The 15,556-nt window shown below is 39.2% G+C and overlaps 1 protein-coding gene across 1 annotated transcript in view; it reads right to left on the bottom strand.

Moving 5' to 3' along the window:
* Positions 1-13,117, bottom strand: part of cstf3 (cleavage stimulation factor subunit 3) — a 61,850-nt gene extending 48,733 nt beyond the window's left edge. The window contains exons 1-3 of the mRNA XM_003214701.4: positions 12,876-13,117; positions 4,800-4,901; positions 4,578-4,673 (exon numbers count right to left, since the gene is read on the bottom strand). Of these exons, the coding sequence (XP_003214749.1) occupies positions 4,578-4,673; positions 4,800-4,901; positions 12,876-12,905 (228 nt within the window). The 5' untranslated portion in view covers positions 12,906-13,117. The remainder of the gene's footprint in view (positions 1-4,577; positions 4,674-4,799; positions 4,902-12,875) is intronic.
* Positions 13,118-15,556: the final 2,439 nt, after the last annotated feature.

Here is a 15,556-nt window from a genome sequence, read left to right as displayed (position 1 = left end):
AACTCAAATGAATGCAAAAAGGAAAATGAGGAAAAGGATCAGAAAGGGATGGCAAAAGACTGATTATTTTTCCAGCTTTGCAACTACATTCTCAATTATACACATATCAAGATGACATGGGAAAAGGAAAAATAAGGGGTGGGGGGAAAATCCTGAAACAGAAAATATTTTCTGGATGAAAAAGCTAAAATAAGGACAGGCTTTGAAAAACAGGCATTGATGAGTGCACTGCAAAGTCAAGTAGCTGGGCAGGCAATGGAATGCAAATGTGCACAGAGCAGATGAGAAAGCACTGCTGAAAGGCAATCTACACATGGGCATAAGGAATGGAGGAGCTGGAGAAAAAGATCTCCTAATTGATCTAACCCACCTTCTCTTTTCACATCTGACACATATTTTTAAAAAGTGATAGAACTGAATGGAGTCAGATATATTCCACAGTAATTGTTTTAAGAGTCCCCTCTAGCGCTACCCCCTCATGTTGGAAATACTTACCTGAAAATGAAATAACACGGGATGATGGAACAACCATTTTGGACCTGATGTCAATTTACCATTGTTAATTGAGCAGACACTGACACAAAATCCTTCAGATATATTCATGCCCTTTCCCACTCAGATACATACTCACACATAGACTTTCACTCACTCAAAACATGTGCTTCACTTATACATCATTAGCTGCATAAAGGGAAAACTCCGTGTACCATAGCAACTGTGAGAAAAGAGGGGGGAAATGCAACCCTATCCCATCTTCCTGTTGAGATAAAATGTAGCATAATACCAGCTCAGGCACCCATTAATATTAAATTTCTGTATCATTTTAGTAGAGAGTTTACTGTTGCTTTTCTATTTCAATTTGTACCTTCATTTTGGCCTTCATATCTGCCATCAACTTATACATGAGGCCAAATTACACATGAGTATATACAATATTTTATCTTTTTAAACTATAATTTGATTATCCATTTATCTGTGCCTTTGAACAAAGATAGCTATGTTTCCCTCTTTTCCAGTGTCTTCAGCACCACTTCTGTACTGAGGTGTACTGCCCAAAATGCACTTCATGACCATGCCATGTGCAGAATATAATTCATTAAGTAAGCTATCTCTTATCACTCTTGTCTGGGGAGGTTTTCCTGAAATATTCCTCAACTTTCACTTCATAGTCCATTGTGAAAGGACTATGAAATAGTAGACAGTGCAATGTTTCTGCACTAATTAAATATCTAGCTTGCACATCTAATTTTACTAATCTAACTTCCTATTTCAGAATTAGATTTATAAGCATGTACTTTTAGTGATACATTTTTGAAGTAAAATAACCTGAGAAACTCTATAAAATGAGATGAAGAGAAAAAACTGCTAAAGAAAATGGAATTTTTTTATAAAGTCCCAGAACATTTTGCTTTTATTTTGCTTCTACTATCTTCAAAAATTTCCATATTTCTAAATGATGTACATGAACAAGCAAACCTCCCTATTATTTTTTAAAGTTAATGCTAAACGGACACATGCAGAAACACTGGTTCTTATAATTACAAGGAGATAAGAGAAAACATACAGGCAGTACAACTATGACAAATGGAATTATATGACTATATGATATAAAAAGTACTGATGTTCTGTTCCGTTACTCTTCAGTGAATATATAGACCAATGAAGGAAAAATAGCATTGCTATGTATCTCTGCAACTACCAACAGCTATGCTTTCATGAGCAGAAGGCTATACATCAGTGCTTCTGACTTCAGAAGCAGCTGGTGGGCTCCTGGTATATATAGTCTTACTACCTCTGTACTTTACAAGCGAGCAGAAAAGTTTTTGCCAAGTTGTGGACTTCATTTCCCATAATTACTGACCACTGGCCCTGCTGTCAAGGGCTGATAGGAACTAAAAGTCAAACATCTAGCAGTGTCTTTTCTGTCCACTTCCATCTAAATTACACTGAAACAAAAATTATAATTAGACGCCATTTGCCCCACAAATATTAAACTTAAGAAAAAGAATGATCAGGGGTATATCACTCTTACAATCACTGCTCAGTAAGATTCTTAAGTACCTTACACCAATATCTAAGAGTTCACAACTTATTTTTAAGTAGAAGTCTGAAATCATTTACAGACCTATTCAAGACTTCCAATCCTGTCTTTTGTAATACTGCGCCCACAAAAACAATATGAAAGCTACAACATTCAGTGATTATTTGAAGAAGAGCATTAAAAAAAAAGATATCCTGGCAGCCAATTTGTAGTTTCCAGCTATAGGAGGCATAGTATGGAGGAGTACGTGGAGATCCTGACAAGTATACATTTAGACCATGCTTCTTGTAAATTTGTAATAAGCTCATCAAAAAAAGGAAACTATGGCAAGCTACAAGAGAGAAATATATATGGTGACGATTTTGAACTCCAGAACTCTCACATTTTGGACTTCACTTGTGGCATACATTCTAAAGCAGCAGAAGTGGTCAAACTGTGAACCTCCAGATGCAGTAGGACTAGAACTCCCACAATCCTCATTATTGTGCATGCTGCATAGAACTGATGGTAGCTACATCCCAACACCAGCAGCCTTGCTTTATATGATTTACAGAAGGAAGAGCAGCAAACCACAGGAAGAGAGCTTAAAGAACCAGAATGAAACTTCTCCGCATGATTCTCTATTCCCCCATGGACATTAGTTCAAAATACCTGCTCTACTGCTATTCACACATTATAGGTAAACAATAACAAATTTCATTTATGCGAAATAGTGTGATTACTAACTCTACCATTACAAAGTCAAATTTTACTAAGAGTGTAGATTTGGGCGAGTTGACACGCAATAAATCAAGGTATTTCCATAGACAATGTCTTCATAATCTCAGAATGTACGAACATTAAAGCAATTATTACAGAAATACTGTAAAATGTTTTGGGAGCACCTTGTCTTTAGTTCTGACCACTCTTGAGTAAACGGAAAAGCACTATTACTTGTGTGTAGTAGAAAAGCTTGTGGAGCAAGGGCTTCTCAAATAAGAATGCTTTAAGCACGGCAAGGAATCTTCTATATCACTTCCCAGAGCAGCGTTTAGTCTCTACTCTGTTTAAGTTGCCCAAGCTTCTGAACAGGCATTTTGCAGGTACACAGAGCTAGGGGAGAGGGATTTAAACACCAATGCCTAGTGTGTTAGATTTTGGGCACTGTTAAAACATATTTTAGGTGCATGTATAAGATTAACAAAGGGGTCTTATCATTATCTGCTCTTGTCACAAAACTAAGGATACCAGTTTTTACTGTATTAGCATTCCTTGTTCCAGTACTTTTAACTACAACCCACCACATAAATACAATGGAAGCGAGCATATACTTCCCAGATGTGATAAATGCAAATATGGGGGAAATCACAGAGGGCAAAAATATAGTCTAATCCTGTAATCAAGCATTACAAATAAATGCAAAGCCCTTCTGAGAGGAGCTTTATTTGTATAAAGGCCTTTCTGTGAAAATTTCTTCTGCTGATGGAGCACAAGTATGGGATACCAACACTGTAGAGGATCTCTAGGAATTCTACTTCACTTTAAGGTAATTTGTATAGTGGAAGCTTTGCAATGGAATATTTAGAACAATAATCTGAATCACTGCTTTAATGTGCAACTTATAAAGAATTAAAATAGTATTTTGAAGATCTTACAACAACTGTGTATTGCTGAAATTCTCATAACACTTCACTGCTATTCTTTTTTATGCTTTCTAGTTTGATACCTCATATTGTATTATTAATTTGGTACTCCATGCATCACATAATGTGGAAATATTTCTTCAAATTGATTTTACTTACCAGTTTAGATATTTTAAGACTAACGTAACATTTTATAAACTATAGATGAACAATTTACAATTATAAAAATGAGCTACCTTATATGTTACACTACATGATTTGCATGTAGAGCAACATGTGCACTCTACATTTAAGCATAAAGATATATGTATAAAGAATGGTTAAATACAAGAAAATATTTTTTCTCAGAACACTGCAAATTATTTTCAGATCATCCTGTGAACTTTTAACATGGCAGGATAAAATGTTTACTTGTGTTTTCTTGTTAGGCATGTACTTATCAATATAACTTGGATAATCCACATTTAAGAAAACATTTTCTGGTATTTTTCTGTTAATAATAAATTGAATTCCAACACCCACCCTAGGAATATGTTTCAAAATGTCAACCAGCCTTAGGAAATAAAAAATAGAGTCCAACAGATCAAAAAACATTGTTAACTTCTATGAACAAAAAGGGTGCTCTAAATAAAGGACACAGGAGGCAATAAATTGACACGACAAGTAAATAAAAGGCTAAAGCACTCCAATACCATTGAAACGGTTTTAATGTTGTTGCAAATTCATAATGCAACAATCACCAGATCAGAGACCCAAATATTTAGAATTCATTTTAATCATCCCCTTTTACCTACTTTACAGAATTAAGGAATTCAACCCCTCCTTTACCTGAATTTGTGTATGCACCTAAAATGTTTCAGTGTCAAGTTAAAATTTTCTACTATATGTTTAAGAAATAATATAAAAATATTAACCTCAGCTTCAATGTACAGTTTCCAGAATCTGCCAGAACTTGGGAACTGGGCAACAAGGCGTTCATAGGTCTTCCGTGCTTTGTCTATAGGCTGATTCTAAAAATTGAAAACCAATAAATATTTACAATATTTAAGATGTTAAAAATGTATTGACATTTAATTGAGAACCAATCAATGTGAGTGGACCCATTGATAAGGAAATGTAATCCTATGTCACTAAACCTGTGCCTCTCGAATGAGAATGCTCCAAGCGTCAAGGTCATATGGATTCTCTTCTAGTTTCTTTTCAGCTTTCTTTACTTTTTCTGGGACATATTCAGCAGCCTAAAAAACACAAAGCAGAATGTTAAGAGTCTACACCTAGTATGATAATACTACCTATATATGAATGTTCACATATACGTATCTGTACCAATATGTAACAGATTGGAACCCCCATCTCAATACCAAACAATGTAACATAAGGACAATTTCAAATATGCAAATTCCATTATTGAAGTTCAGTGTTTAATCAAATTCAATACAACATAAAAATATGACAAAATTCTGCTAAACTACAGAATGCAAAATAACACATTTGGTAATAAAATAGTTTTCTCTCTTATTTCTCCCTATCACAGACTTTCACTCTGCTTGAAAATCCATGCTAAACTGTTTCCACAAAGAATCACTTTGGAGCATGAACTCATAGTTAGGCTCAGGGAAAGTCCCCTCCATTCCACAGATGGAAGCCATTACCAAACAGAAGAGATGCAAGTTTATATTATCAAATAATGTTTTCTTTTTTATACAGGGTGGGGCATAAAGAGGGAGCTATGTGGACTGTAGTGGGGGTAGAGAAGTGAGGTAGATCTAATTCAGTAGGTTAGGTTCTGCTGTCTTACCCATCATGAGTTGAACCAGCGTACATCGGCCCTTTGTTGTTTGAGTGTATTATGAGAACACAAAGAGTGTTCCATACACGCTTTGTACTCTTGTCGAAATGCATCTGTACCAGATTAGAAAATGATTTTGCTATGGATTTCAAATCTTCAAGGAACTAGATCCACAATGAAAAGAAAACCCCTGGAAGACCTAGGACCATGAGAAAGCCAGAAAATGTGGAAGCAGTAAGAACATTCAGTCAGCTATCACCAAGGCTCATAAGCATGCCATGGTTCTGTTGATATCAAGTTGGACTTTGAGGAGGATTTTGCATTCCTATTTAAAATTTCATCCTTACAAAATGATTTGTCTGATATTTATTTATTTACAGCATTTCTACCCCGCTTTTCTCACCCAAGGGGACTCAAGGCGGCTTACAAAATCTGGAAAAATTCAATGCCAATAACACAATACAATAAAACAGAACATAGCATATTTAAAACAATTAGACATTAGTCAATAAAAACAGTATACAAAGCTTAAAAAATATAAAGTGCTTAAATCCATTCATCCAGGAACCTTGCGCATAATCCTTAGCTCAGACCGTGTCGAGCCATAAGCTTATTCATTAAACGCTTGCGCACATAACAATGTCTTTAGTTTCTTCCTAAAGCCCAAAAGAGATGGAGCCTGCCAGATGTCACTAGAAAGGGTGTTCCACAGCCAAGGATGCAGCGCTGAGAAGGCCGTGATATGAGTTTTAAAACCCAATTAAAAACTGTTTTATGTACTTTTCAGAAATATACACATTTTTTTCTAGCTAGCTTTGTTCATTTTTATACCCCTACAAAGTATGGGAGATCTTTATGCCCCACCCTGTGGGAGCTATTTCAGCCATTTGCTCTATGTTCCTTATTGTAGTCTCCAAATATAATTGCAATATATTCTATGATCTCAAAATGAATTATGGCAAAACAGGTATGTAGAACTAGATTCTAAAAGTATAAGAGTGCCTTCCTAAATGGCATAACATTTGCTTGGCAACAGCCTTTGTGATTCTTCACTAAGGTAAAAGGACAATGGAATAATCACTACTTGTTTTAAGTGAACCTAGTAGAGAACTGCTCGCATCCAATGCAACAATGCATTTCAGCCTTTTCTGGAAAATGCTTTGCTTTATGCAGCCATTTTACTCACATCTTACATTAAAGCACAAAGCAAAACTGGGATTCTGAACAAATGTACATCATGATGCATCTGTCTTGCAAATAACAAATGGCCTACCCAAATTCAAAAAAGCACGAGAAACTGCTACTATTAAGTGACTACCTGAGATGGAGTTGTGGTGCTTAAGATTAAGATTTCAACTGAAAGTATGTTTACATGTTTTCACGTCACTTGGCAATTTATGGCAATCTTATGGGTTTCATCGTGCTTAGGCAAGGAATACCCAGAGCTGGTATGTCATGGCTGTTCTCTGAAATATAGCCTGGAGCATTTGGTATTCCCTGACAGTCTCTCATCCAAGTACTAAACAGAACTGACCCTGCCTAGCTTGAACCCCATACAGAGATTATAAATTCATTCCATGAAAAATGAGAAGAGCAGATACTAATTCTTCAGATTGAAAGACTTTGGAATGAAGTATCTGAAGGCAGCCAAGCGAATGCTGTAAAGGAGAGTCTCCAGAGAAGAACTTTTTTTTTTTTTTTTTAAAGAGTCTTCATTTGTGTGAAGCTACACACAGTCTGGATTTGGGAGAAACAGGAAAATGCTGACACAGGAATACAGAACTGATGGTATAAAGACAGGGAAGAATTGACTATGATTTTAGGGGGCTGGGATGTAGTAAGTAGTTCAAAGGTTAATGTATTATTTGCTTCTGTTTTAATCAACTTCCTCTTTTTTGTTTTTAAATGCCAAGCCTAATAAAGAGTCAGATCAGGATTACCACAACCAGCCCACAAACCAACACATTTATAGGTTAAAATAGGAGGCCAAATATACAATCCAGAAAAGGAGTTAAAAGTGGGAATAAAGCATAGGGTGAGTGACAGGATTCCAAAGGCTGGGACTTTGAGATCAGCCTGGAAAGGAAATCTCTCACACCTTCTGAACAAATCTTGCCAAGAAAACATGACAGATTTAACTAAAGATTGCTGCAAGTCAGAAATGGCTTAATGGAACAGAACAGTTGAATGCTGGACTGCAATCTTGGGAGACCAGGATTTGAATCCCTGGACCAGCCACTGAAATTTATTATGTGAGAGATAATCTTTCAGCCTCAAAGGAAGACCCCCCCCCCCAAAAAAAACCAACAAATCTTGCTAAGAAAAACCACTGTATAACTGTTATGTGTCACCAGGCTATTTCTGTGCTTATGGCAACACTCAGGTGAACAAAAACAACAATTCTATCTGGAATGGGAAAGCAAAGAGAAAAAAATTAGTAACACACACTTGCCTCATATTCTATATTAGAGTGATGGTACTATATCATATATGGCTGTTATTTTTGCCAGAATATGAAGCAACTTGAATTAACTCACTATCAAAATACAAAAGCAACGTAATTAAGACAAGATGCTGCCTGAAGCATGTATTATAATTATCACAAAACATGAGGCTAAGTCAAAGACTGTGCTAAATTGTAGAGGACGTTCTTTAGCAGATTTTTAAAAGATGTAAGTGAACTAACAAAAGTATGCAACTTACATGAACATCCTCAATTACCAGCTCATTTGAAGAGGGGAACCTCCAGACAATTGGAAGCCATACATATCTCCCACACATCTTAAGAGGGCCGTGCCACTTACTCAAAATGACCTGGCCCCTTAAATGCTTTAGGGAGCAAAAGAAGTAATTTCAACATGTCCCCTATCCCCAACTTTGTTTAGGTTCAACAGATTCAATGCCTGGATACATTAGGACAGAAGTAAAAACACACAAGGTGTAAACAAGTATATTTTTGCAACTTAATAAGCGACAGGCTTCCTTTTAATTGTGCTCAGATAAGTTCATTTTTAAACTACACACACTGATTTGAACACTAATGCACGAGTTAAATGTAAGTTTGTGGGACTATGGCCCAGGTTAACCTCTTGATTAAAAACATCCAAGCGTGAATATTCCATTCTAGAAGAACAGATTCAAGTGAGCAGAAAAATCCATGAATTAGTGCATACATTTAAAACCACTTGATTTTATGACTACACATTATTCTGAATGCTCAAGATTCATATATAGGCATATAACCAGAAAAACAACTATACTAAAAAATATTTGAAAACAATTGAGGCTGGGGTAGTCTGGTCCTAAGAATACCAGGCAGTTCTATGGTAACAGGTCTATTTGCAAGCCAGTTTCTATCTCTGGCTGAAGACTTGATCAGAATTTCTTAAAGGATCCGATCCTTCAGTTGCTGAGCTTGATGTAGTGCGGGAAATGTATGCCCTCATAACTCAGCCCCCCCTTGACACTCACAAAAATCTCAATCTGTAAGTCTCTACATGGCTCGACCCTCCAGGTGTTTTGGACTTCAACTCCCACAAATCCTAACAGTCTACCAGCAGTCCACCAAATTTATTCTGGGATTCTATTTATCATCAAATATCCCTTCCCTCTTTAAAGCTAAATGAATAAACTACTGACCAGCATGTTTAATGATTTGTGTACACCCAGATTTATATATACCTTTAAATGCTTGGAAAATATTCTTGAAAAATAGTCCTAGGCTCATTTTCATCCTTTTAGCTCAACCTGTCCTTTTAAGGCAAGTGCAATGAATCATGTAAGCATAACTTGAAAAACAGGTTGCAGTTCAATATCCCAGGACAATCTTTCCAACTCTGTGGAGTGCACAATAACATGAAAATCAGATCCAATCTAGTCTAGACGCGCTCCTGAGATCACTACAACAAAAAATATACAAGTACACATCCTCAAGATTTTAGCAGTCTGAGAAATGGCCTTAATACTCTTGAACCAACTCCATTTTCACATCATGAAAGTGGATGAAAGGAAAACTTCAGTTTCATACACAGCATGTTACGACTAGTTGCTGGGAGCAGAAACAGGAGGGAACTTTTGCTTTTATGCCTAATGCGTGAAGTTCCTGAAGGTATCCTATTACACACTGTATATCAAGGTGATGGACTAGATGTATTCTGTAGTCTAACAGAGTTGTTTTATAGTATATATGTTATTACTTTCTACAGGGCTTACCAGCAGAGGAAGGTAAATGAGCACCACCAAAACACACTAAGATAACTTCTGATATTAAATTTAAAGAAACTCCCACTAAGGGTGATTGGTTTTGTTGTGATGGACCCATGGGACCTGGTGGGGCTTGGTTTTAGAACCCTATGGATCCTAAAATCCATGGATGCTCAAGTCCCATTCTATACAATAGCATAGTAAAATGCTAGACCAAGAACTACTCAACACTCCTTGGTAGTTACTTAGTTTCAGAGAAACCAGGATTCTTACTATATGAAGACACCTGATAGGAAATTACTAAAGAAACCAGTTAATACTAATTTCAAAAAAAGAGTTCTATTTTCATTTTGTAACCACAGAACATTTTATTGTCCCTAAAAACAATCAAAAGCCATACAATCAGCAGCTTTAGCTGAAGTAAAATTCAGGTTTGTTTCCCCCTTTGAAGATATTCTTGTGTCATTTTCTGGTCCTGCACTCAAGCCAAAATGTAGTTAACTGCTTAGTGTGTGTTTCCATACAGCACAAATATGATCTCAAGATTGCTCTACTGTGTCTGATCTTTGTACCCTGCTACTATTTCCTACCTCGAGCTATCCTAGATATCATTTTTATTTCATTTGATAGGAAAATAAAATCACACAGGCACACACAACAATGTGGTCTATAAAGGTCCAAGCAATATTTGTATAACTTAAACACATTTATTAATATGCCCACACTTTGCCAATTTAGTTTTTAGAATGCATTAAACTCAATTTTACTTAGTACATGAAATGAAGTACATAGTTCAGCTTCATAAATAATATTTTATATATCTCTAAAGCTATTTTTATAGAGCAACAATATTAATTTTCATCATATTCTGCTTTATGAACTCCATGTAATACAGGTTGAGCATTCCTTATCCAGAATTCTGAATTCCAAAATATAAAACTGTGCAGAAGGGTGGCTGAGACAGTGACAGCATTTGCTTTCAGTATACACAAACACTGCTTCACACAGAAAATTATTGTAAAAATAATATACAGAATAACCTATGGGCTATGTGGATGAGGTGTATTTGAATGATGAATGAACTTCATGTTTAGACTTGGTTCCCATCTCTAAGACATATGTAACTATGGACCTCATTCCTTGAGTGGTGATAAAGAGGAGGGAACCATCTTACTTTGTTTCCTCCCATCAAGGTCCATGGTGTAGAATGGCCAGCCACCCTGTCCTTTCCCCATCTTTCCTGTTTTTTTGTTTTGTTTTTGTTTGTTTTTGTTTGCAGTGTGGAGTTGTATTCTGGGCTCTGTTTCCATGTGCTTAGGAAATGGAGTCCCACTGAAAGTCCCCTTACATCATGGAATAGCCTCTGTGGCACTCTATTTCCAAAATGCATAGAAACAGAGCCCAGACTGTGTGGGATGAGGTCCTATATGTATTGCAAAATTGAAACACTTCTGGTCCCCAGCATCTCAGATAAGGGATACTTAACCTTTAACAATGGACAAAACATTATTCACGTTCTTCATTATATGAGATATGGAAAAATACCTTGTTCAGTTTTGTAGTAATTAATCCAAGGAGAGACTAAAGCTGTGGTGCCATACATTTGTATTGCTATGTAGCCCCCTTCCCAATTCAGAGTGCATCTTCAGTGCAGAATTAACACAATTCGACCCCACTTTAACCATTCTAGCTCAATACTATGGCATACTGGGAGTTGTACCTTTACAAGGTTTAGACAAAGAGTACTGGTCTCTCATCAAACTACAAATCCCAGGATTCCATACTATATAAGTGGATTTATTAAAATTGCCTATTATTGACGTCTACTTGCATCTTTAATACCAGTCACATGGCATTCATGCCATGCGAAGGGAACACAAATTTGAAAAATAATGATAAGGGCAGATACAGCTCTAAAAATGCAGCAGCACTGGTTATAAGATCTTCTGTAGTGGCCTCAATGATTTCATGAGCAACTGTGCTGTGGATACAACAAATGATGGGCTCTCAAGGTTTTCCTATGATGAAAACATTGGCTAGAATATGAAAAGTTTTAGAGGTCATGGCAGATGCTGGTTTTGATTCAACAGCTATTTCAATAGGAAGATCTGTGGCTGTGCAGAACATAAATCTAAGAATAATTTGGCATTCACACCTTTCAAAAGAGCACTACTGTTTGGAAATGACATTTTAGGAGAGGAAATCTAATTAAAAAAACAGGTAAAAGCAGGCATCTTTCTTCACCAGTAGTAAAATGAAAACAGGAAGGTAAGATGAGTGTGAGACCACATAAATTCTGCAGTGGAGATGCTGCTTGAGGGTTTTAAACTGCAAATAAATATGCACAGCCCTTGCTTCAGTTGTAGTTCACAATGATAGGCGCAAATTACAACTGAAGTGAACCAGAGGAAAGGTGCAGAGGACAGAGAAGACTATCTTTTCCATATAACTCTCATTAAGCCAGCTCCACTGGCTGCCAGTCTGATACCGAGCACCATTTGGCCTTTAAAGCCCTAAAGGGTTCTGGCCCAGCTTACCTGTCCAAACCTATCTCCCTCTATGATCCCCCTTAGAGGCTAAGATCGTCGAGGGAGGTCCTGCTCTCGATCCCACTCCCCTCGTAAGTGCGACTGGTGGGGATGAGAGACAGGGCCTTCTCAGTGGTCCCCCCCCTGGTCTATGGAATTCTCTTTCCAGCGAAATTAGATCAGCCGCCTCCCTCCTGACCTTCAAAAAAAAACTAAAAACATGGCTCTGGGATCAGGCCTTTGATCAATAAGGGAGCAGTGCAATATATAAAATACTACAATTTCATAATGACGACCCAGGCTGGCCCTGGAATGTTGCGTTTTTAATTGTTGGTTTTAAAGCTTCTATTTATTTACCGATGCATTTTGTATGCGGCATCGCATTGTTGCCTTTACAAGGCCGCCCCGACCTGAGTCCCCTTCGGGGTTGAGAAGGGCGGGATATAAGTGTAGTAAATGAATACATAAATATCCGTGTGAAAAGAGGACGCCCCGATGCAGTTTATGATTTGAGAGCAGAAGGGGGGGGGGGGGGAGATGAAAAGAACACAATACGAGAGGGTGGGGCGAGAACTAAGCAGGCTATTTCCCACCCGCTACCTCCCCTGAGCCGCCCTCCCCATGGCACTCCCCGCGCAGACACCCTCAAAGCCCAAGGGCCTCCCTCAGCTCGGAAGGCCCTGCCCGCTCACCTGGTCGCCGGCGGGAGTTTCTCCAGACATGGCGCGAGCGAGCAGGCCCGGGCAGAAGGGAAGCGAGAAAGCCGCCGCGGAGACCGAGAGATCGCTCCGGCCTCCTTCCCGCAATCCCTGGGCGACCGGCAGGAGCAGCTTTCCACACGCGCCGCCTCCGGGAACCCAAGGAACAAAATGGCGGCTCAACCGCCCCCCAGTGAAGGAAGGAAGGAAAAGGCGGGGCCCGACGGGAGAGCGCGAGGACTGCCGGGAAATGGAAGGGATTGCCGGGGGCGGAGCCAGTCCTCATGCAGCATTAGAACGCTCAGTAGACGAAACAGCAGCGCGAGGAGCATGCTGGGAAAGCAGGCGAATAAAGGAGGGAAGCCGGACGCATGCGCAGACTCGGACAGGGGGGGTGGAGCGGAGATTAGAGTGTGTTGAAGCCATTCGAGAAGTCGGCGGAAGTTGTGAAAGTGGAACCTTCCGGGTGAAGCACATGGGCCGGTCACATGCTGTAGAGGATTCACTCCCTGGATTCCTCACGGTGCTCCGAGTTACAGTAAAGTCTCACTTATCCAACGTTCTGGATTATCCAACGCTTTTTTGTAGTCAGTGTTTTCAAAACATCGTGATATTTTGGTGCTAAATTCGTAAATACAGTAATTACTACATAGCATTACTGCGTATTGAGCTACTTTTTCTGTCAAATTTGTTGTATAACATGATGTTTTGGTGCTTAATTTGTAAAATCATAACCTAATTTAATGTTTAATAGGCTTTTCCTTAATCCCTCCTTATTATCCAACATATTCGCTTATCCAACGTTCTGCCGGCCCGTTTATGTTGGATAAGTGAGACTACTGTATTTTGTTTCTTCCCGTTTTTACTTCCTTGTCCAGTTTCTTTATATGGTTTCTTTGGGTCGTCAGCCTTTTTGATCGCTCGGAGCTACTTCATTCGTTGTTTTCCCCCTCCCAGCAGTTCCTCCAGGGTTGCTGTGAGTTTTCCGGGCTGTATGGCCATGTTCCAGAAGCATTCTCTTCTGATGTTTCGCCCACCTCTATGGCAGGCATCCTCAGAGCTTGTGAGATCTGTTGGGAACTAGGCAGGTGGGGTTTTATATCTGGAATGTTCAGGGTGGAAAAACCTCCGAGGATGCCTGCCATAGATGCAGGCGAAACGTCAGGAAAGAATGCTTCTGGAACATGGCCATGCAGCCCAGAAAACTCACAGCAACCCAGTGATTCTGGCCATGAAAGCCTTCGACAATACAAATCGGGGGCAGTGAACACCTATCAAAGGATTCCCTCAGGTAGGAAGCAGCCAAGCCTTGAAGCTGCCAGGCTATTCAGTGCTAATCAAGCTGTCCAATTGCAACATTCACATTTGCCTCAAGCAGGGTGTCTTTTTCCCACCCTGACATTCCACAGATAGATAAACCTCACTTGCCTAGTTTTCAAAAGACCTCATAACCTCTGAAGATGCTTGCCATAGATGTGGGCAAAACATCAGGAGACAGTGCTTCTAGAACATGGCCATACAGCCTGGAAAACTTGCAGCAACCCAGAGATTCTGGCCATGAAAGCCTTCAACAACACACAGTTCCTCCAGGATCAGTATAGGAAGTGTTTTTTGGACTTCAGTTCCCAGAAGCTCTAGCTGCCTTGGCCAGTGATCAGGGATCCTGGGAAACTAAGGCCAGAATCTTAGAAGGCTAGAGTCTAGTATTTTCCAAATACTAGGAGCCCCCGCTGGTGCAGTCGGTTAAACTGCTGAGCTGCTGAAGTTGGCGGTTTGAATCCAGGGAGCGGGGTGAGTTCCCCTCTGTTGGCCCCAGCTTCTGCCAACCTAGCAGTTCGAAAAAAACATGCAAATGTGAGTAGATCAATAGGTACCGCTCCGCCAGGAAGATAATGGCGCTCCATGAAGTCATGCTGCCCACATGACCTTGGAGACATTGCTGGCTCTTCGGCTTAGAAATGGAGATGAGCACCAACCCCCAGAGTTGGACACAACTAGACTTAATATCAGGGGAAAACCTTTACCTTGAGTCTAGTAAGGGAGGTGCCCTGTGAAAGGATTTCCTGCTGCACTTGCATGCCCGCGTTGTACAACAAGAAATAACCTCAACATGCTGATCACCTGAGTTTGGGATCTGTCCAGGACTAAATTTAGTTAGGACCCACAAGGGTTACTGTCTTACCAAGTTGGAACTGGCCCTAAGATGTTGACATGAAAATGAGACCCAGAGGCAATAACTCTGTGGCATCATACAGAGCAAGCCTTGAAGCTATCACAACAGCAGGCATGGCCCTCCAGGTGCTTTGGATGTCAACTCTCACAGTTCCTAACAGCGGAAGGACAAAAGTTTGCCTATGTTTGTATTACAAAGTTAAAAGCAGCCCTTGGAGCTATTATTAAGCATAATAAAGGCCTTCAATGCCCCACACAGCTGAATAAAAATCCCACATTTTCTGCGTTGACCTACAATATATGGCAGTGTGGATTCGGATAACCCAATTCAAAGCAGATGTTGGATTTTATGCCTTGATATTCTGGGTTATATGGCTGTGTGGAAGGGTTCCAAGTCACCAGTCAACCTTACAGTGACTTTATGAATGTTTACTATGTTTAATAGGCAAGGGATACTCAGAAGTGGTTTTACCAGTTCCTTCCCCTGAAATATAGCTGGATTC

This window comes from Anolis carolinensis, chromosome 1 (assembly GCF_035594765.1).
Source record: "Anolis carolinensis isolate JA03-04 chromosome 1, rAnoCar3.1.pri, whole genome shotgun sequence".
Classification (NCBI taxonomy): domain Eukaryota; kingdom Metazoa; phylum Chordata; class Lepidosauria; order Squamata; family Dactyloidae; genus Anolis; species Anolis carolinensis.
The sequence above is the reverse complement of the archived record's forward strand: the minus strand, read 5'-3'. Positions and strand labels throughout refer to the sequence as shown.